Source organism: Centroberyx affinis, unplaced genomic scaffold, assembly GCF_046629955.1.
Source record: "Centroberyx affinis isolate AG114_WGS23_722 - 3 ecotype Tasmania unplaced genomic scaffold, CSIRO-AGI_Caff_v1 ptg006294l_1, whole genome shotgun sequence".
In the NCBI taxonomy this organism is placed as follows: domain Eukaryota; kingdom Metazoa; phylum Chordata; class Actinopteri; order Beryciformes; family Berycidae; genus Centroberyx; species Centroberyx affinis.
The window spans coordinates 27,458-50,956 of NW_027283199.1; the positions used below are offsets into that span (position 1 = coordinate 27,458).

A 23,499-nucleotide genomic window follows, 5' to 3' on the forward strand; every position below is an offset into this window, starting at 1 on the left:
TTCTGTGAGAAAAGTCTGAGTTGTGTTGAGTGACTTGTGAGAGAGAAACTACTGTTCAAACATGTTCACCTACATTACACTTTCAGAATATAGCTGACTCTCTTATCCAGAGTACAACAGTAGAATAAACTTCAATCCAGAGGTGGGGAAGAGTCACATGACTTGGACTGGAGTCAGACTCGAGTCACAGTTTTACAGTAATTGCTTGAGACTTGACTTGACGAAGAGAAGACTTGAGACTTGACTTGGGTTCTGGTGACTTGGGACTTGACTTTGACTTGTACTTTGATGACTTGAAAAGGTTTCTAAAGTCTTGACTTGAGATCTTGTGTTTGTGTAAATGACTTATATTGAAAGTGATGAGATTTGCTCCGGCAGACGACTGAATTTAAATTCTGTTTTCTGAATTTAAATTCTGTTTTCTGAATTTGTATGGAATGATTGAATTTATTGAAGTTGAAACTGATTATAGAAATCAAACTCATGATGCTCTTACCAAGTTTTTACCCTATTAAAACCATATTGCATTGAAAAGTCCTAGATATTTAGTTTTCTTTAAGATATCAAATTGAAACTGGACTCTTGATTTGTTTTGACTTGACTTGCTGTTCTACATTTAGACTTGAGACTTGACTTGAGACTTGTGCTTCAAGACTTGAGACTCGAGACTTGAGCAAAGCTGACTTAGTCACACCTCTGTAGATCGCCAACATTACAAGCAACCAATAAAGGAGTCACAAGTCACAAGTGCTATGTAAAGAAATCAGGCACCAGGCGGAAAAGATCAAGTTTTTCCCCACACAGTGTAATCCCAGTGGAGTCCAAACCCCCCAAACCTCCTCTAGTGGTCCGATCTCTCCTCTCGTCTAACGGCAGACCGGTCCTGGTCCACTGAGCGGACGGGGGCGGGCGGGGGGGCAGCGAGGCGTGGCCCGGCCTGGTGCAGAGGCGGCCGGTGACGGAGGAACGACCGAACTGCTTCCTTTACCTGCAGCAGCAAAGCAAATCACCACTGTTGTAGAAATACCATGGAACTGCAATTTTGATGTTTTCTTCCTTCTTGAACTGAATGTTTACATGGTGATTTATGTACTGAGTGAGATTCATGACTCTAAAGGCCCATACTTTTAGAAGATCCGCAGCTTTTGTCCAACAATACTACATTTCCATAGCTTATCAAGGTCAGTTTATGTACTTGTGTTAAGTTTGATAGGGAAGAATTGTGGAGTAATAACATCACTGTCATCGTTGGAGGCCTAGATCATACAAGGGTTATGTGGTATTGGCATGCATGATAAAACAGCCGTCAATTACCTGTGTCTTTAGAATCAGTTGTTCAGTTAGAGAGGATATTAGTTTTCCATTTTTAATACATTGTCAGAAATGAGAAGCCTTTTTGTTTTTACCTGGATTTCACTGGTTACTATCCAAATTAAAGTGAAAATGGATTTATCAATACACAGTATGAATACAGTATACAGTATGAATATAAAATTGATATCTATATGAAGAATTGGAGCTAAATCTGAGTATAACCTTACTACTGGTCCTCTATGTTCAGCTCTAGGAGTGACTGGTTTCCCCTTCAGTACCTGCAGAGCGTTCTTCACCGTCCCCTGCAGCTGCTGTCGGTTCACACGCGGCTTCAGCTCCTTTTCCGCTTCACACTGGCCTTCTGACTGGCTGTAAGATTGGCTCTCTGTGTTCTCACTGGTCAGGGTCATCTTTCTCATCTCCTTGCACAGTCTGGGGGAACACATTATACCAGTAAGGTGAGTAAGAAGAGGAGCAGTTGTATCTTCGCTCATTGACAGTGAGCTGAGTGTGGTTTAATTTAGCCAGAGTTCATCTAGATTAGCATAGCATCTAGATATCATATAATTTAACCCAATCTAAGTATTCATGCCTAATTTACATGTTGTACACCCCAATTAAACAGCTAAATCAATCAGAAATCCCTACATGGCTTTCTTATGAGCTCTTCAGCACAAAATGTATCTTAACAAGTCAAGAGATAAGGAAATGTACATGGACTTTCACTGTTGTCTTCTGATATGTTTGGCCTCTGAATTGCAGTGTTTACTTATCAGATTGTTCATCCTCTGCCTTGTGGCTCTATATTTTTGTTTGGCTGGTTTTCTGCCTGATTCAGAGCAGGCAGGTCGGTTGAAAACAAGTGCAAACTCCACCCAGCTGGTGCCTCACTGTCCAACCAGGAGCCCTTAATCAGGTTCGCTCACAGTTTGTCATTAAACCTCCCGTGAGTGGGGAAGTAAGACTCTCTTCCCCTTGGGCAAGGCGCTTAACCCACAACTGTTTCAATGGCCAACAGCAGAAGACTGAAGGTTGTACTGGGAAACTCCCAGATGTGAATGTGTGGAACAGATTTGTTAAACATTTTTCATTCTTTGTCATGCAATGTTGTGTTGAACTGCATCACATTGTTCCTAATGTATCTTATGTGTTCTAAAATCAGTGTACAATATATAATATAAAGTGTACTGCTAACCGTTGTTGATGAGAGGAAGACCTGCAGGAGCGGACTGAGTCCATCAGCTGGAGTCTGATCTCCTGGCCGGCCGGACTGGACAGTACATCACACACACTGCAGCCTGGAAACACACTCAGCAGCACATGAAGCACCTACACACACACACACACACACACACACACACACACACATACACACACATACAGTATTGGCATCGACATATACACACACATACACCCAGGCATGCGTTCACACACATACACGCACATGCTCACACATCCAGATAATCACACACACATAAACATACACATACACATGTTCAAATGTACATGCACTCATATATGCATACACACACACACACACATACATACATACACACGCAAGTCATTCCATTGACTTCCATAAGCTGTGTCAATAATAAGAATAAGTAACAGAGCTGTTTCATAAGGACTTTTATGTGATTTTTAGAATTATGGCTTCAGACACCACTGATTTCCACCTAGGGTAAAATGTCATGTATTTCCTAAGTTGGAGCTTTGATCAGTGATCAATAGGTTAACATGAGAGGCCTTTCACCCTCAAACAGCACTAAATACGTTGTGTTGCAGCGTGGCGTTTTAGCTTTGAAAGAGGATCAGAGGGGGAAAGCGTATGTCCAGATTCATCAATATGCAGATCTAGCTTTGGCATTTTTTCACTTTGTGTACAAACGTAGAGAAGCTGAGTTGAAACAAACTACAACAGAGCCACAAACTACAGCCAGACGCTTGTACAGCATGTTACAGTCAGGCTCTGCATGCCTCTTCATGGGTCTTTAGAGGCTCTGACCTCCTGGTTGGTGGGGTCCAGGACCAGGCTGCTGATCACGTCCTGCTTGGCCCGCTGCAGGCTCAGCAGCCTGTGGAAGGCCTTGGCTCTGTTCCCATAGTACTGACTGGATCCTGGGTTGTACTGGACGGCCAGAGAAAACCTGTCAGCTGCCTCCTGGAAACGCCTGCAGACACCGTACACACACATACACACACACATACAGATGTAGCAACGAGAAGAGGAAAACGTAACATTTAGTAGAGTCGTGTAATTAATTATAATCTCTAATCAAGGTTAGTTCAGCTTCATGCCTGTCTTTGTGTGTGTTTGGCTGGGGGTTAACCCTTATTTAACAAGTACATTTTACACATACTTCATATGTGTGCATGTCTGTTTAGTATAATTTAGTTTACTTCATGTGTGTTTTATTGCATTTGTAGTGTGTGTTTAGTTTAGTGTAGTGTATGTTTGTTTAACTGTACATGTATGTTTGTTTTATTGTACTGTTTTATTGTATGTGTGTGTGGTTGATAGTTTAGTTTAGTTTAGTTCAGTTTAGCTTATATATGTGTTTTATTGTGTGTGTAGTGCGTGTTCAGTTTAGTGTAGTGTAGTGTAGCGTAGTGGTGTAGTCTAGTCTAGTCTAGTTTAGTTTAGTTTAGTTTATGTATTTGCTTTACTGTACAGTATGTGTGTGTGATTAGACCCCTTTCCACTGAAGGCCAAAAGCCCAAGAACTTTGGCCCAGGAACTCTAGCCTGGAACTTAAGCACTGGGCTAAACTTCTTAAAGTGTTTCCACTGAGCAACCTGGTCCCTGCGTAACCATGACAACTAACTTATACAACTGCTTGTCATCAAACACGGCAGACAACGCTGCTGTCAAATGTACCGTATAATCGTTAACATTAGTTTTAATTATTTTGTGGGACGTTTTAAAAAAGAAGGTTGCAGGATGAGGCTTACATCATTCACATAAAAAAACAAAGTGTGATCGCTGGGCAGTGATTTAAACGCCTACTGAAGGCGTTAAAGTAAAAAAAAAAAACTGCCTTGCCTGCGTAAGCAAAGGCATTTTTTTTCCAATGTTGGTTTTAATATATGGTATCAGGCTAAAAAGTTGTTTTCTATGTGTTTTTCTATGTGTAGCAAGATGTTTTTTTTTTTCTAAGATAGCAGCTGAAAGTAATGCAGATTTAAGAATTAACATACCTAGTTTCTAACAAGTAGATGCTCATTAATGTAGGAATGGCTGCTAACAGCTTTGGCCCTGGGGATTTGGAAGGCCCAAGTGGTGGGGCTTGAGTTCCTGGACTAGCCCTGTTTTGGCCCAGGCCAACCCAGTGGAAAGGGGTCAGGAACTCTGGAACTAAATTCAAGCACCAGGTTTGGCCCTCAGTGGAAAGGGGGCTATTGATAGTTTAGTTTAGTTCAGTTTAACTTATGTATTGTACATGTTTATTTAGTTTAGTTCATATGTGTTTTACTGTGTGAGTGTGTGTGTGTATGTGCGTGTGTGTGTATGTGTCTGACCCCTCCTGGAAGCTGTGGGAGCCCAGGGTGTTGTGGAGGACGGCGAGGCGGAGCCGGACGGCCGGGTCGTCGGGACTCATCATCTCCTCCGCCTGCTGGTAGTCCGCCAGCGCAAAACCCCACTCACCCTGCTTAAAGAAACAGTCTGACACACACACACACACACACACACACAAATAAATCCTTCATTCATGTTTTGATTCATAGTAGTTACACTAGTTCTTAGACAAAGTGTGACTTAACTGACTTCTACTTCAAATTATAAAGCGTTCCCTCCCTTCCTGTGATTCATCAATCTAAAGATGTTGGCTTGTTTTAAAGTAATAATCATGACCACTGACTGTATATAATGTAATAGTGATCCAATCTATATCCAGTTCATAAAGCTTTTCCATTGGCTGTTCTAAACAGCCGCTGTCTGGTATCTCTTTCCTGGGAAAAGTCCTCTGCTGCAAAAGTGATGCGTTTTATGTTTCTGGCAGCAGCAACAGGGCTTTGTTTGGAATAAACAGAATAAATACAGTCAGGGTTCCATACAGCAAGCTGCTTAAAGGGCCAGTGAGTAAGGTTTTTACTGCCCCATGGCACAAAATGACCATAATATATCTATATATATCTGTCTTGTGCAGAGCCTTGTTTTAGGAGACAAGTTCTGTCCATGTTGTTGCAATTCCTACTGGTTGCTCATACAGGTCGACATATTACTTCATTCCCCTTTAACCCCTAAATGCAGTAGAAGTGTTTGCAGCGGCCAACACCCAGGTGTGAATCTGTCTCTGAATGTGGATCAGGGCAGCGCACAAAACAAGCAGGTTTGTATGCACAAACCATTCCTAGATAAACATTTTATAAAAAATAAACTCTCCTCCCACATACATTCACAGCTGCCACACCAGGATCCATCAGGAAACGGACAGAATTATTGATGGATAGATTTCTGTTTGTTGGTTTGTTTTGTTTCTAATTGATTTTGTGTTGATCAACTAATCAATTAATCAACTAACCGTTTCAGGTCTAGATCAGTGTGTCCGCTGTCTAACTCCTCCCCCCACACACACACACCCCTCCCCTCCCTCACCTCCTCGGTTCAGGTAGAGGCCGCCCTCGCCCTTCTCCTCCTGGATGGCCTTGTTGAGCAGCAGCGTCGCCTCGGGGTAGAAGCCTCTGCTGAAGCACTGAACGGCAAAGTCGTTGTAGGTGAGCACCAGCTGGGCCTGCGCCTCCTGCTGCACGGCCCGGCGCTCCTCCTGCTCCCCCGCCTGACCTCTGACCTCCTCCTCCTCTTCCTCGCTCAGCTCCACGGCCACTATCAGGTCCTCGATGGCTGCTGTGAAGTCTTTCAGACGCCGGTACAGAATCCCTCTGATGGAGAGACAGTAGGAGTGGCGTGGTTGAAGTGAGATTAAATTAACTGTAACTCATCATAGTCATGAGTTAAGATTAGAGGAAACCTAGATTATCCCTGTGGGGAAACTGGGACGCTGCAGCAGCAATAGTGATAGGATACAGCACAAGAAAATAGAATATAAATAAGAATAGAGGGAATGGGAGTTTTAAACATGACTAAGGGACAGTTTCAACACTAACACTAATAGGGGTGTTAAACAGAAATGTATGAATGAAAGCATGAAAAAATAAACCACAGCACTATGAGGAAGCGCAAAATAAAAGCAGTAGAACAGTGGTTCTCAACGTGGGGTCCGGGGACCACCAGGGGTCCTTGGAAACTTCACCATTATTTCCTTTACAAGAAGTGAACACACTTAGAGAATGTAGAAGAATGACTATTTGGATCATAGTTTAACTGTTATCTCTCTAATATTGTCAGATTTGGGTGTGAAAGACAATCAAATGGGGGTCCGTGGCCCTAATGTGGACTAAATTAGGGGTTCTTGATATAAAAAATGTTGAGAATCACTGCAGTAGAACATACTGAGGCAAAGAAGAAAAATGAAAAAAATCTACAAAGAAATATAAACATGGAAGCATACTGTATGATAAGAACAGCATCAGAACAGAACAAAGTATATATAAGCTGAGCTGTTGAGTGAACTTTAAAGCCTATAGTGTTTTTATTTTTAATGCATAATACTGTTATAATATCAATGTTTAATAATCTTATGCTGTTTCTATTCTGCTTTTGTTGCTAGTACATTTTAATGCTTTTACTTTACAGAACATTGTAACTTTGCTGAGACAAGCGCTCTACTCCTTCTAAACGCTGCGGCGGGCCCAGCGGTGCATGCTGGGACGGGCTGACCTGAACAGGTAGTGCTTGTCCCGGGGGCGGAGCTCCAGGGCCGTGTTGATCTTGGCGAGGGCGCGGGGGAGCTGTCCGGTCAGCGCCCGGGCGACGGCCTCCTGCCTGGCCCGCTCGCTGGCCTCCTCCAGCCGGGCCAGCAGGCCGCCGGCCTCGGGACAGGCCGGGCTCAGAGCCAGAGCCAACCGCACCTCACTGTAACACCGGGACATCTGGACGGGACAGGGCGTTACTGGTTACTGTCTGCTGCTGGAACTGAACACATTCGCTTGTGTGTATAGATAATTTAAAGCTTTAAAATAATAAATAAATATGATATGTTATACATCACCAGTCTGTCTGGCAGTGACCCTTTGTGTTCATGTCTAAATTCCCCCGTTTGTCTGACCATCCAGACACATTTGTTTTATTGTTATTTCAGTGAACTTATATATCTGTGTCTTATTGTTTTTTTATTCCTTTTTTTTTTTTGTTTTTTTTTACTATTTTCTGGTCTTATTTTACTCTTGTGAAGCACTTTGTGACTTTGCTCTGTGAAAGGTGCTATATAAAGAAACTTTACTTCAATTTCAATTTATTTCCTCTGTTTCGTCATAGTTTGCTCTTTATATGTAATAGCTAATTAAGGCATTTTCATTCATGTCACCATTCATTATTTGAATAAAATCTTGAATAGTCGTCTTGAATTTTTCTGTGTTTCTTCTCAGATTAAATGTCTTTATAAGACCCTTGGTTTATATTTCAACTGCGAAATACAGGTCTTTTTTTCCTCTGCGTGTTTTTATCATTCTTATATAAATTAAGAAACTCTAAATTCTAAAGTCTAATTAGTTAGAAATGTTGATAATTACTTTTTTTGCAGTTTACTGTCTTACAAGGAGAAACTTAAGGTTGTGACTTGACAACCAAGGTCAATTTTGAGTCCTGATAGAAATATTGTGTTACTATATTGTCAGGCACTGTGACCGAACTATTCGGTTGTTTATAATGTTGATGATCTAATGACTGAAGCTTCTTCTGTCTCACTGATTTTACTGCAAGTTGCTCTGGATAAGAGCATCAGCTAAATGCCTAAATGTAAAATCTAACTGTTCCTGTAGCACCAGGCCGGCTAGCAGACCTGGTGGAGCTGCTGGTGCAGTCGGGCTCTGAGGGTGTGCAGGTCGGCGGCGGGACGGTCCGACACCATCCAGTCATCCAGCAGCTTCAGACTGTCACTGTAGCGGCCCAGAGCCGTCAGACAGGCCAGGCTGCAACACAAAACACACATTACAAGATAATGAATAATGTGTGAGTGTGTGAATAGAAACAGAAAGAGAAGGAGAACAAATGAAAGTTGAAATTGGAAGCATCACAACTGAAATCTATCATGCATGTGCTTGTGATTAGTGCAATGTTTGATCCTCTACAAAGCAGGTAGTGTTCAAGGTGCTGTAATTTATCTCTATCGCCATCTGCTGGCTGTAATCTAGGCCTGCCTCATCTCTCTCACACCCAGGCTCAGCTAGAAGTAAAGTTCAATACTTTATTGCCATCTCAACATGGTTGATCAGGATTTGTTTTGGCAAGCTCACTTAAAACAGACAGAGAAGGACAGAATGGTTAAAATGAACCATAAGACTTAAAACACTTAAAACACATAGAACACAAGGTAACACATAAGACAGAAGCAATAAAATACCATGAAATGAAATAAAATACCACAAATAAAATACCATAAACTAAGACATAGACTAAGACACTTATTTACCACTTCTTGGCCCATTTATTGACATTTAAATCCCCTCTATAGAACTGCTTGCAGGATAGTCACATTCAGACAGTCGCTTTCAGACAGAGAATCGTGGAAGTTTGTTTCAGTCTGTTTCTGATGAATGACGTTTCCAAATCTGTTGCTCTACAGACTGTAAACTGCAGGCTAACAGTTCGTATGTAATGTTTCGGGGACCTGCTCACAAATACAGACTTGAGAAAAGAAGGTGCTGACCTCCTCAGCTGGTAGGCCCTGCAGCCGGGCTTCACCTCAGCAGCCTTGGTGAAAGACTCCAGAGCCTCAGGGAACAGGCCGCGGTCGAACAGACACTGACCCTGAGCAGGACAGCACACAGGAAGATCATCTTTACATTTTTTTTATGTTTAGGGTTTTAACTGACACTCTTATTCAGGCTATACAACAGTGGAATAAGCTTAGCCAATATTATGATTATGTATGATAAAGAAACACTGAGTAACTAAGTAACTGAGTAATTAAGGGCCAGGGAGGAAAAGCAGAAATGTTATGAGGATTAGTTCTGAGGTCAAAGACTGAGCTGATGCCTTATATTCACTGGCATGCATGTGCATTAGTTTGTGTTTTAATAAAATACATCTCGTCTAATGTTATCTCATTTCATGTCTTAGGGTCATTTTAGGGTCACAGGTATATTTTGATACATCTGTTGTCAGGGCAGAGTCTGTGGCTTTGACCCTTGACCTCCCTGCCATCAGCTACATGTGATGTTGGTAATCTAGGAATTGAAGCTTCTTCTACTGTTGTGCACATTGTATGGATAAGAGCATCATGTAAACCCTAAAATGTAAATGTAAAAGTAATGATGAGACCAAGGGTGGAAGTAACTATTCACTCACATTACTGTGTAATTGAGTAGCTTTTTGGCATACTTGTACTTTCTGAGTACTTTTTAAAGTCAGTAATTTTACTTTTACTTAAATACGTTTTCGCAGAAGTATTGTACTTCACTACATTTTAAATCACATCCATGAAAGAAGACAGATTTTGTGGCTCTCCATCATCCACCGTAAACTGACAAACTGTGGATCCATTCACAGTGAACGATCAGTCAGCAAAGAGAAGAGTAATCTGGCTTTACTTTGTGCACTTTATTTTGTAATTTACAAATTTTCCAGTTAAAAGAATCTAGTTTGAACTCTGTCCTCTCTCCTTTTAGAATCACATGGAAAGATCACAGCTAACAATGTTCTCTTTTCTAAAACGTAACTCAGGAACTTTTACTGTAAGGACATTTTAAATTAGGTACTTTTTTACTTTTACTTAAGTAGATTTTTACACCAGTACTTCTACTTCAGTAAAATCTCAGCAAAGTAACAGTACTTGTACTTGAGTATAGAACATTGTTGTACTCTTCCCCCCAGCTGAAGAGGCTGACCTGCAGGTAGTAGATGAAGGCCAGGCGGGCGCTGCAGGCCCCGGGCTGCAGCAGGAGAGCCTGTTTATAACAGACTGCTGCTGACTGGAAGTCACAGAGCTGCAGGAAGGCCTCGGCCTGGCTCACATACAGCCGGGCCTGAAACACAGAAGCACAGCACAGGTTACTACACAAGAGAAAGGAGGGAGAGAGAAAAAAAAGACAAACTGAGACAAAGAAACAATAAGCAAGAATAAAGTCAAGATGACAGCGACACAGGTGAATTGAAACCACCAGATTTGTATTATGTGTCACAGGATATTAGATTATTGCTAAAATATGAATCCCATGCTACATATTATGATCATGACTATTATTAATCATTATTAGTCCTGATCATTTTGGGAACAAAACTAATTTGTTGCACTTTTTTTCACCTTGTATCAACAAATTAACTATAGCTGGCATTCTAAATAAAAAGACATTAAACTGAACAAAAAATGTCATTTTTCAATATTGCCCAAATTCTGCAATTATTAACTGTGGAAACAAAAATCTAGCTGTATGTTTATCCATGATTAATTGTGTGCCTTAAACTGTGTGAAACCTGTTGAGGCTGTAGAGTCAAGGCCTTGGAGAAGCAGGTCACAGCCTTTTCATACTGGGACCGTCCCATTGCCTCTTGTCCATTTGAATAACTGCAGAGGGAAAATCAGTTATTTCCTCCTGAACACACTAAACCCACTGATTGGATTTGTAAAATCACATTTCATTCAAATCAAATCAATAACCTTCATCCTTGTCAGAGAATTGTCTTGACAGGCATAAAAAACAAGCAATCCTAACACACTCCTCCACATATAAACATATGGTAGAATAAACACACACTGGCTGTCAAAAGTTTGAGGACAACTCGCCTTTTCTAAATTTTCAAAGTACTATTTGATCTTCTCTGTTATTTTTCATTGAAGAAGTAAGGGGACAATGCCTACAATGCTTTTGTAGGCTATTTACTAATACTTTGGATTTACTTTTGGATTTTGGATTTATTCAACACTCAGCTTCATGTTCATCAAAGTGTCTCTTTGTTGTGAAGAGAAGGTTTTGTCTCTGTTCTGTCCTGCAGAGGCAGAGCGTCTCAGAGGAACGCCTGGAAAAACTGACTGTTCACATGAAGAAAGTGTGAGCAGCAGCTCAGCTGCTAAAGGAGTTTTTTGATGAACGTATAATTTAATTGTTTTAGTGTTATCGTCACAAATATTTGCAAGCATGATTTTTTTTCTCAAACTAAACCTAGTTAGTCTTTAATGGGGTTAAGTTACTGCAAACTGACAAAGAAAGCATGCTGATTTATGAAACATTTTCAAAACTTTTGATGGGCAGTGTATATTCATATATATTTAGAATCATATCGCTGTTGTTCTGTGAAAACTTCAAGACTCCAGTCTTGGTGACTGGAGCTGCCCATCCTACTTCCATCCCTGATCTGTAAGAGCTTTCTGCCCTCAACAGACTATAAATGGACCTGTGCTCTTGTGACTGTTCCTTGTGTTCCCCCCTGTGGCTATCTTTCTGTTTTTCCTGTCCTTTTTTTGTGACTTGGCTCTGTGTCCCCTGTGTCTCTGCATTTGCCGGATGTTTGTGTGTGTGTACAGGCTGCGGAAACAAATTTCCTCTGAGAGGACAATAAAGAATCTATCTACCTATCTGTCTCCATGCTCCACTATGGGTTGAGTCATTTCTATGACCCTTGGTCTTATGAAACACTGTCAGAACTGTTCATGGATAAACTCAAAAACGCAATGTGGTCAAGCTGTTTTTCTTAGTTCCTGAAAAGTTGACATTTGAGAGAAATGAGGTTTTCACTGGTATGGTTAGTATAAACACACACTTCCACATTTAAACAGTTACGACAGCAGATATGGTAGAATACACCCTGGGCCACATACGTAAATATAATATTGCTTGTGTTGTGGAAAAACTATATAAATGCAATTTTGCTATTTTTCTCAATTGAACTAAAATTGCACATAGTGATTTATGTGTTGACTGAGTTTCATGACCCTTGGACTTTAAAACCTGCTAAAATCCCACTGTATAATTAAAAAAAGAAATGTCTGTCAGTGAGGTGAACAATAAGCATCTTTTTCTTCACTCCTGAAAAACTTTTTACAGGTGTTTTTTGTTCAGTGACAGCTATATAAATGTTATTTTCTATAACAGTCTTAGTGATGCTCACTGCTCTGAGGCCTTGCTCTGTATGATGAGGTTCCCCTGGAGGTCTGCTCTCTCTGGGCGTTTCTCTCCTGGTGTCAGAAAGATCCTACTGGAGCCAAACAGCTGCTTTAAGGTGCTTTTACGCCTGGCCTCCTCCAGGTCCTCTTCTGACACAGCAGTGGGGAACACACTCTGGTCTTCTGCCTGCTGCTGGAAATTCAACAGCTGTAACAGTAAAATCCCACATTTCGGCTGCAATAAGCTTTGCGAAGCTTCCCAATCTACCTACTGAGGTAGATAAATTTGTTAATTTCAGAATAATATTAATTTTTGTTTTACTCTCTTGAAAAGAAGAGTCAGTCAAATACTATTTACAATGGATGGATAAATTAGATGAAGACTTATATCAGCTTAAAAAGGTGGGTAAACCCTTTTTTACAATTATAGAGGTGGGTAACCTGAATTTAAGTAGTTTTACCCTCAAAGTTACATTCCTCCTATAAATGTTACAGAAGGCAACTATCTGTGCATTTTCTCATCAAACCAGTGTTTCTTGAAGAGTTTTTGGGAACCCTTTAAATTACAGGCCATTACTTAACTTACCTAAGTTAGTAAAAGTAATACCCAAGTAAAATAGATGTAATAACTAGCTATAGCATTAGAATGACTGGTAATTACTGAGTCAGGTAACGTTAGTATAAAAGTATAAAAATGTGCTTTTATCTGTAATTGTTTTAGATAAGTAGAACTACCGCACACTTTTGAAAACGTTGAATACGTTACGTTACCGTTAGCCTGTCTTTCAGCAGACACGGTTAGCTAACGTCTGACACATTTCTACAGATTTAGCGTTAATTTCAAATGGTTTTGTCAGACAAAATTAATGTACCTGCTGGTCATTTCTGTCCGGAGAAGTGTCCATTGTTGTCAATTTGCTGATATAAGCTTAAGCTGTTGTTATGTTCACATTAGTTTTGCTCTCTTTTCACTTAGTTAGCTAACATTTTCAGTTGAGAATTTTTAGCTACTGCGTTATGATAAATCTAGACGTTACCATGGAAACCGTCTAACCGCACGTCTACACCAAACGCTCGAGGCGCCAGAGAGAGGCTTTTATTTTCCAAACAGAGTTTCCACGCGGAGCGAGAGGTTCCACTCCTACCTACTCCGTCGTCGTTTAAATCTCAGACAGACAAAACCACTTCTTTTGTTGGCTCAGAGAGTGTCTCACATCCGGTCCAGTGGCCTGTCTTTTCTTTCTGAGAGAGAGATTCAGCCAAACTGTACGGAAGAGGATTAGGGCCATGTGTATAGGTCTTAGAAAGCCATTGGTAGCAATTGCTTCTGTTTGGTGCAGCCATCAGAAAGACTGATGGCTTCTCCTGGAACATACAGTTTCACAATCTGATCGCTCATGGTCATTTCGCCTTGCATTATTAAAAGATCATGGCTAATAATCTAATTCTCTATGAGAAAAATGAATGGGATATTTTCTTCCAGAGCCAGATGTTTTAACACAGAGATATAACACTAGAGGGGACATGTCATAGAGAATTCCCATTCTGGAATGGGACCATATGGCAGCCATCTTACCTGGGTCACCTTCTCAGCTGACTGTAATTGGAATCAATGGTGATAGTGCCTTATGCTGCCATTATAATGCTAATATTTTTTATTGAGACATCACTACTACTTTTTATTTAGCTCACTGTATGCAAGACAACTGTGACTGTCTAAAATGGTACCAAACATGAGCATTTTTTGTAGTTTGTAGATAAAAAAAAATAGCTAAACTATGTTAAGTAATTATGTTTTAAATCATAAAGATTATCTTCTGGAAGTATTTTAATGGTGCATTTACTTTACAGAAACTATGAATCCTTTTTTCAAGAAGACTTTATAATTCTCAGATTTCTTTGGTACTGAGTAGTTGTATTAAGAGTATATATGAAAATCTGTTTATTTTTTTATGTAAAACCTCCAAATGATCTGTTGTTGTAACAATAGACAGATGTTGGCAGCGAGTAATATCACCAACACTGAAACACACCTATACACCCAGATAAAATATACAATAAAAGGCAAATGTATTAAGTGGTTAGTGTGACAGCTCTAAGCCAATTTAAGCAGTTATTGTGTTATTATGTTATAGTTATAGTGTTAGTGTTATATCTCTATGTGTTTTAACTCTATGTGCCTGAGAGCGACAGCGTGTGTTACTGTTTAGTGTTTTGCTTTCTAAATTGACGATCTTTGGCTAAGCACGGAGTCTTCGTTTCAACCATCTTCAACCGCCACAACGAAGACTTTTATTTTGAAAAGAGCGAACCAGGAAATGACAGGCACACTCTTGATCAGCTGACTGGAATGTTGACAAAGCAAGTTGGCCACCGGCGGGGGAGCAGAAAACCTCTGACAGAGCAAATATGAGACATTTGTAGTTGAAGTGGACGCTATGTCGTGATACCTGCGGTCAGCATACATGTGTTTAGGTGATTTGTGATTCAGTGTTTGTGTCGGAGCGAGGCTGCCGGTCGCTGCCGTGCTGCCCTCGGGTCCTCGGCTGGATTCACCCGGGGTCCATGTAAGGGAAGGTGGGCGACAGGAGACAGAAGTGTCGGTATGGACATCCAGGACGAGAGGAGACGGCTGCTGGATGCAGAGGGGGGAGATGAGGAGGCAAACAGCGGGCTGAGGTCCGAGCAGGATGCCTATCTGGAGTGAGTAACACACACACACACACGCACACACACACAGTACGCACTCTGTAATAAGGCATGACCAACACACACAGGGAGCTGAATTATATCTGTAATGCAGCAGTGTGGCAAAAGCAGCTTTCTGCCACACAGATGATTCATCCATGTCAGTGGGTGTTTACTACATATAACTGCTTACTCAGCAATGACCCATATTTCTTAGTAGGGCTGGGCGATATGGTTGAAATCATATGAGTATCACGATAATCATAAGGAATTTTCTCGATATCAATATATATCACAATATGGTTCATGTATGCAAAATCACGTTAAATAATCAAATGAATGTTCATCTCATTGAACCGAATGGTAATGTCAAGTGTGATGTCAAACAAAACAGAAATATTCAAATAATATTCCTGCCATACCTCATTTTATGAGAGTTTTTAAGTAAAATTTGCTTGTCATCATCAATTTAGACAGCAGAAATGTGTGTTACGATATTAAAATATCTTCATATCATCACGATATGATTCCGCTGAAAGACGATAAACGATAATATTGAATTATCGCCCAGCCCTATTTCTTAGTGTGTTCAAGTACTTTTTCACTATTCGTTCTGGTGGCATCACACACACCACCATGAAAATAATCATTCAACTGTATTTTATTATCCTTGAGGTTTAAGGTGCAGATTCCATCTGTTTAAACAGGAGTGGAAAGATTACCAAAAGTAGTACTAGTAGCCTACTAAAATGTTGTACTTGTACTTGAGTAGTACTGGAGTACGTGTAAAAATGGACATTAGTAAAAGTAAAAAGTAACTCATTTAAAATGTACTCAGATTAAAAGAGACCATTGTTCCTTATGATCTTTCCCATGCAGAGAGGACAAAGAGTTCAAACTAGGTGCTTTTAATTTGAAAAACTTTACAAAATAAATTGCATGAATAAACTAAAGGCAGGTTACTCTTCTCTGCTGACTGACTGTTCACTGCTAACTTCATGGCACCATCACTGGCCAGTTTCTACAGGTAATAATTATAAAATATAGCAAAGAACAGTTCTTCAGTCAAAACAGACTGAAGTATCCAACTGAACAATAAACTAAACTCTGTTCTCCCATCAGATCGGACACACTGACCTCTGACCTTTACCTCACACTGTCCCTGTTCCTCTTTCCGCAGCAAAGTGAGGAATGGGAAGTTGTACCTGGCGACCTTCGTCTCGGTCCTGGGACCCATGAGCTTCGGCTTCGTGTTGGGCTACAGCTCCCCGGCTATCCCAGAACTTTCCAAGATCCCGGACCCGAGGCTGCGGCTGGACGACGACCAGGCCTCCTGGTTCGGGGTATGATGTCACCGTGTTTTAATGTCACATGTCTCTATGCAAAACACACTCTGCATGGGCCCAGTCTGTCTGTCTGTCCGTCACACACAGCATATCTCAGCTGCCACTCAATGGATTTTCACAAAACTTAAAGGAATGATGCATCTTGTTGCTCCATAATGGGTTTTTTTTTTTTAAAGTTGCACAGATTGGACCAAAAGGAGACTGCATCATTTGTGTTTACTGTTGCCTTGTTTCACTTAAGTTCAGTGTGTATGTAGACAGTGGCACAAAATCTAAATGGCAGGTAAACAGGGTTGATTTCCTGGTTAGAAACTGTGGCGAAATGGCAAAAACTTATCATTTCAGTTTTTCACTGTTACTTCTATACATCTCAGAGTAATAAATGTGTCAGAGTAATAAATGTGCCCCCCCCCCCGAACACACACACACACACACACACACATACGCAAGACAGTGATGGTTAGCTGACCAGATACTATGGTTAGCTAACATTATATAAATGCAAAATTGATCAGTTTTATCACTGGTAATGATAAAACACAGCAAAATAATTATCCATAGCTACTGAATTCTGTTCAGACGGCCATGTTGTTCATGTAGAAACACAGTCTGCTGTTCACAGCCTCTGTTCCAAGAGCTGAGGACCTCCAACATGGCCGCCAGAGAGGGTGTTACATCACCTGAAAGCCCTCTGTTGGCTGCCTGAAATGTTGGAGATCAAAGAATTTGAACTTATTCTAATGTTGCACTCAGAAGTGGCTCAAGTCAAGTTTATTTATATAGCCCTACATCACAAGCATGTCTCAGAGGACTTTACAGAGAATGTGTCTAGCTAGATCTAACTAAACACAATCAATGGTTAACAAAATTATATAGGACAAGCATACCGAAAAACACAAGGTAGGCAAGAGCAGATCAGAACATCCAGATCAGGACACCAGTTAAGTGTTGTGCTGTGTGTGTCCCAGTCCATCGTGACGGTGGGGGCGGCGGCGGGCGGCCTGCTGGGCGGCTGGATGGTGGAGAAGATCGGCAGGAAGCTCAGCCTGATGTTCTGCTCGCTGCCCTTCGTCTTCGGCTTCACCGTCATCATCGCGGCTCAGAACGTGTGGATGCTGTACCTGGGCCGCGTGCTGACCGGCCTGGCCAGCGGCGTCACCTCGCTGGTCGTCCCGGTGAGTCCCGCCGTCCGGTGACGAAGATGAAAACTTCACATGTCGTTGTTTTGGAGACTTAAAGCTGCAATATTGTCACTGTTTGATGGGTTTATTCAATCTGCAGGCTGGGAGCCAAGGAACTCAAAGTCTGGATGATTACACTGAGTTTTATAGTGTTGAATATTCATGATTATTTCAATACAGATAGAAAATAATAAAGCTATTGGTAAAAAAAAGTATAAGGTCATGTGAACAAGACTGAACCACCAATGATAATTATAGTTGTAGCACTTTAAGGAGCTGTGTAATAAGAGGTGAGCAGCTTCTTCTAGAGGACAACAAGTTATTATTTTGTCAGTGTTTCTATGAGATTTGGGCGTTTGCACATTCCAGACTCAGTTCAGTGAGAAACACACAAGATGTTACTGTAGAGTTTAATGTTATAACAGTGAAGCAGATTCAGTATTCTTGAGTTTCAGGCACTTAAGGTGTAAATATGGGTCAAAGGTCACATATTAAGTGAGCATATAGGAATGTTGCTTAGTACAGGTAGTTTTCCATTTCTACTGTCTCCACTGTCCAGATTGTCTCTACTGTCTACTGTCTCTACTCTCCAGACTGTCTCTATTGTCCAGACAGTCCAGACTGTCTCTACTGTCTCTATTGTCCAGACTGCCTCTACTGTCTCTACTGCCCAGACTGTCTCTACTGTCTCTATTGTCCAGACTGTCTCTACTGTCTCTACTGTCCAGACTGTCTCTACTGTCTCTATTGTCCAGACTGTCTCTACTGTCTCTACTGCCCAGACTGTCTCTACTGTCTCTATTGTCCAGACTGTCTCTACTGTCTCTACTGTCCAGACTGTCTCTACTGTCTCTATTGTCCAACTGCCTCTACTGTCCAAATTGTCTCTACCACCTCTACTGTCTCTACTGTCCAGACTGTCTCTACCACCTCTACTGTCTCTACTGTCCAGACTGTCTCTACTGTCTAGACAATCTCTACCACCTCTACTGTCTCTACTGTCCAGGCTGTCTCTACTGCCTCTACTGTCCAGACTGTCTCTACTGCCTCTACTGTCTCTACTGCCTCTACTGTCTCTACTGTCCAGACTGTCTCTACTGTCTCCACTGTCTTGATTTGGGCGTTTGCACATTCCAGACTCAGTTCAGTGAGAAACACACAAGATGTTACTGTAGAGTTTAATGTTATAACAGTGAAGCAGATTCAGGGTTCTTGAGTTTTAGGCACTTAAGGTGTAAATATGGGTCAAAGGTCACATGTTACATGAGCATGTAGGAATGTTGCTTTTCTATTTCTTCCTCAACAACACTGAACTCCTACCTGCTCACTCATTATGTATTTCTCTGGATTAGAGCATCAGCTAAATCTCTAAAATGTATAAAATGTGAATATAAGTCTCTCTGGATAAAAGCATCTGCTAAATGGCTAAAATATAAGTTCAAATGCCTCCCATCGCTTTCATTAACTTTTGTTGTTCTGGTATTTTTCTTTCTGTGTGACTTAATTTCCACTTTTTCCCCCCTCACTTCCTCTTTGTCAGCTGTATATTTCGGAGATGGCACACGAGCGAGTCCGCGGGACGATCGGCTCCTGCGTGCAGCTCATGGTGGTGCTCGGCATCATGGGAGCGTATCTCACAGGTACGTACGCCGGCTGTGAGTTCTACCGGCGTCCTCGAGTGTTGCTTTAACTTCGGACTGGTCTTTGGACTGGTCTTTGGACTGGTCTTTGGACTGGTCCCACAGGTCATGAAACTCACTAAACACATAAAGTAGTGTTTAAAGTTTCCATTCAAGTCAGAAAAACAGCAAAAGCCCTGCGAGGTTCCTCCGACACAGCAGTTTACAAGTTGTAAATCATTCAAGGAGTTTTCCATAATCTATCCTACAACTTTATGACATCCACCTTTACTTACACTTATTTGTGTGTTCTGCACCCTCGGCATGGAATATGTTGCAGAATGACTTGAAACTCAATGAATTAATCTCATTACATGCTTTTAAATCCAAAAATGAAAGAATTATAGGCAGTTTCCTTAAGATGTCAATGTTTTTAATTTACCTGGTTAGTTCTTTTTAATTTTGTCTCCTTTTGTGTTTTCTGTGTGTAATTATGTGTTTTTATTTGTGCTGCTGCCTGTCTTGGCCAGGTCTCCCTTGAAAAAGAGATTCTTAATCTCAATGGGACTTTCCTGGTTAAATAAAGGTTAAATAAATAAAAATTACCATACAGTGTAGAACCACAGATCTGCCCTCCTGTCAACAGATTTGTGATATCTTTGCTCTGTGTGGTAATCATCTGTATTGATTCCCTTTGTTGCTCTGTAAAACACCTTGTGACAATGTGACAGACCGCTTTGTGTTAAAAGCACTGTAGAAATGCATGTGACTCGATTTGAGGTGACTCGGCAAGAAATTAGAAGTTCCCTAAGCTCTGTTGTAAAGCCCCGATCAAAGGCCGTGAAGAAGAACCGGCCAATGGCGACCAAAACCTGTCCGTCATGTGATGCGACCACGATCACGATCACATTCCTGTCTCTCCTCCCGGTGGCGGGGAGCTGCAGGGAGACAGCTGCCCTCGCTAATCTTGTTAGCAGCATGCCACCCGTGTTTACTCATTAGAATCTCAATAGAAGCCACTGTGTGCTGCTGCAGGAGAGGATGCTGCTCAGATGAAGCAGACACAAAGGAATTCAGCTGTCAGGCTGTTTGAATGTGTAAACCCGGATAATGAGGTCGTTATTAGGGCTGAACAATTAATCGAAATTTTATCGAAATCACAATATGGCCTACTGCAATTTACAAATCGCAGGAGGCGCAATATTTGTTAAAGGTGAAATGTGTCAAAATAACATTTTAAAGTAAATATTGTGGTGCTGCAGAGATGTCCTGGCCTACACATCATATTCTACAGACTTGAGAAAACATCTTTGTTTGGTACAGATCCCCGCAAAAATCACACCGTAATCATTTTAAAACGTTTTTCAATGAAAATTAGAATAATGATGTAAAAATTATCATTCCCTCTAATATCGCAAATCATATCGCAATTGCAATATCAGTCAAAATAATCACAATTAGATATTTTTTCAAAATCGTTAAGCCGTAGTCGTTATGTCAGGAGATTCACATCCTGTCTACTATAGAGGGTTTTAAGGGCCGAAACTAAATGCTTAAATAATGAATAAATAAATAATTATGTGATTTAATGCTTAATTGTCACCATAAATAAATCACAAATTAAATGAGACATTAAATATATAAATGTTAAATTTATTTGTGTATTTATTTATTTATTCATTTATATATATTTATATATTTATATATTTACACATTTGTATATATATATTTATATTTATTTATTCATTCGTATATTCATTTATTTATTTACTTATTCATTTATTCACACATTTATTTATCTATTTATAATTGTATTTATTTATTTATATATACTTTCATTTATCCATAGTGTAACTTGCTAACTTCATCCATCAAAAGTGAGGGGGCGGAATCTGCCCCCTGATATATCGAAATTCAATATATCGGAATACAAAAATACGACAATCCGTATGTTGTGTCAGGAACATGAATGGTGATATCAGCTCCATGTTATTCTGCTGTCAGGAATATGAATGGTGATATCAGCTCCATGTTATTCTGCTGTCAGGAACATGAATGGTGATATCAGCTCCATGTTATTCTGCTGTCAGGAACATGAATGGTGATATCAGCTCCATGTTATTCTGCTGTCAGGAACATGAATGGTGATATCAGCTCCATGTTATTCTGCTGCAGTAATCACTAATGAGACTCTTGTCCATCACAGTTTCACAAGCTGTCAATTTCAATCAATCAGTCAATCAATCAATCAAAATACTTAATTCATCCCTCAAGGGGCAGTTCAAGGCAAGCGAGTTCATAAACAACAAGAGACCAAAATATACCGTCATTCATATTCATATAGACAAGAAGCCCATGAGTCGGACTGTAGGAGTGAGAGCTGTGGGACAGAGTATGGATTACATGTTTGGATTGATCTGTGGCTGTATTGATCTGAAGGATTCTTCCTGGACTGGCGCTGGCTGGCGATCTGCAGCTCGGTCCCTCCCACGCTCATGATGGTGTTCATGTGCTTCATGCCGGAGACGCCCCGGTTCCTGCTGTCCCAGGGCAAGAGGCGCGAGGCCGAGGAGGCGCTGCGCTTCCTGCGCGGCCCAGACGCCCCGGTGGAGTGGGAGTGCGCCCGCATCGAGGACGCCAGCGACGAGCAGGTGAGGGGGGTCCACCAGACGAGCAGGTGAGGGGGGTCCACCGGGCGGCTTGGTGATGTCTTATCTAAAACAGATTACAGTGAGTGAGCGGGTCAGTGTCTTGCTCCAGGGCACTTCGACAGGGGATCAGTGAATCATCATTTAAAACCAGTCGTTAAGTCCCCATGAACTCCCATTACTTTACTTTACATCCTGGAAATCAGTGTATCTCTAATAGCGACCTGCCTGCACCAGTGGGTGTAAATGAAAATATCAACCTATAAAAACATCACAGATTTCTGAACAGGTCCCATCCCCTCCCATCCAATAAAAGTGCCTTTTTCTCCCTGATATTCCACTGGTTTGCACTTTGGTTATGCTCCGCCACAACGTCAACAAGTTTTAAGCGTGAAAGTCTATTCAGTCGTGTAGTGCAGCGGTTCTCAACGTGGGGTCCGGGGACCACCAGGGGTCCTTGAGGGGGTTCCGGGGGGTCCCCAGCAAACTGATGAATTGTTAAACTTCACCATTATTTCATTTACAAGAAGTTAACACAGTTAGAGAATGTAGCAGAATGACTGTTCTGATAGTATATATCAGACATACATAGTTTCTCTGTTATCTCTCTAAATGCAATACAGACAGTCATGGGATACTGAACAAAATCATATCTGACAATAAAAATATTCTCAGATTTGGGTCCGAGAGACAAAATCTCATTAAATGAGGGTCTGTGGCTCTAATGTGGACTAAATTAGGGTCCTTGATATGAAAAAGGTTGAGAGTCACTGGTGTAGTGTGTCCCCAGCCTGGGATGGTCAGGAGACTTGCTGACTGAATGTTAAAGAGTTATGTTAATGAGCAGAGTGGATGTGTCACCTGACGGTTCTGGTCTCTGCCCACCTCAGGGTGCCAGCTTCCAGGCTGCAGACCTGAAGGACCCGGGTGTCTACAAGCCTCTGGGCATCGGCGTCATGCTGATGTTCTTCCAGCAGCTGACTGGCATCAACGCCATCATGTTCTACGCCGAGAACATATTCGAACAGGCGCATTTTAAGGTAAGGAGGCTTCAAACCTTTATTTGTTCAGGGAAAGTTAGCACAGATTTTGATATCTTCCGATTTGTGATGCTGTTTATTTTTGTCTTCTGTTGGAATACCTTTGGATAAATCTGTTTCTTCAAAGCGCCTTATTCTATATAATCTGACTTTTACTCAACTGGATATCTTGTATGATGGAATGAGAAACTTTTAGCACTTTTTGTAACATTTTCTGAAAGGATGACTGACAGCTCTGGGCTTGATGTGTGTGTGTGTTGTGCCTCAGGACAGCGACCTGGCCACAGTGTTCGTGGCTGTGGCTCAGGTCGTGTTCACAGGAGTGGCCGCGCTGATCATGGACAAGGCCGGGAGGAAAGTCCTTCTCATCATCTCAGGTTTTTATTTTAAGGATTATTTATTTTTGCCTTTTAAACAGTTCAAGTTGTGAAGCCGAATAATAACAACCGAAATACATAATTCATAATTAAAGTCCCTCTTCCTTCCAGCAACAAAAATAGTCTT

The 23,499-nt window shown here is 41.1% G+C and overlaps 2 protein-coding genes across 2 annotated transcripts; one reads left to right on the forward strand and one right to left on the reverse strand.

Annotated features, from left to right (window-relative positions):
• Positions 1-841: 841 nt before the first annotated feature.
• LOC139638339 (tetratricopeptide repeat protein 16-like) lies at positions 842-13,378 on the reverse strand. Its single transcript, XM_071512451.1, has 13 exons — positions 13,346-13,378; positions 12,479-12,681; positions 10,847-10,937; positions 10,261-10,398; positions 9,081-9,181; positions 8,214-8,343; positions 7,094-7,305; positions 5,912-6,195; positions 4,834-4,978; positions 3,320-3,485; positions 2,510-2,643; positions 1,593-1,746; positions 842-988 (listed from the first exon to the last, which is right to left on the reverse strand). The coding sequence occupies exons 1-13, from the start codon at positions 13,376-13,378 to the stop codon at positions 842-844; spliced, it is 1,938 nt and encodes a 645-aa protein (XP_071368552.1).
• Positions 13,379-14,833: 1,455 nt separating this feature from the next.
• slc2a8 (solute carrier family 2 member 8) lies at positions 14,834-23,372 on the forward strand (the record flags this gene model as incomplete). The annotated part of the gene is made up of 7 exons (XM_071512450.1): positions 14,834-15,176; positions 16,342-16,504; positions 17,476-17,682; positions 19,229-19,328; positions 21,747-21,958; positions 22,846-22,995; positions 23,264-23,372. Coding segments are annotated over exons 1-7 (1,039 nt in total), but the record flags the coding sequence as incomplete, so codon positions are not given.
• Positions 23,373-23,499: the final 127 nt, after the last annotated feature.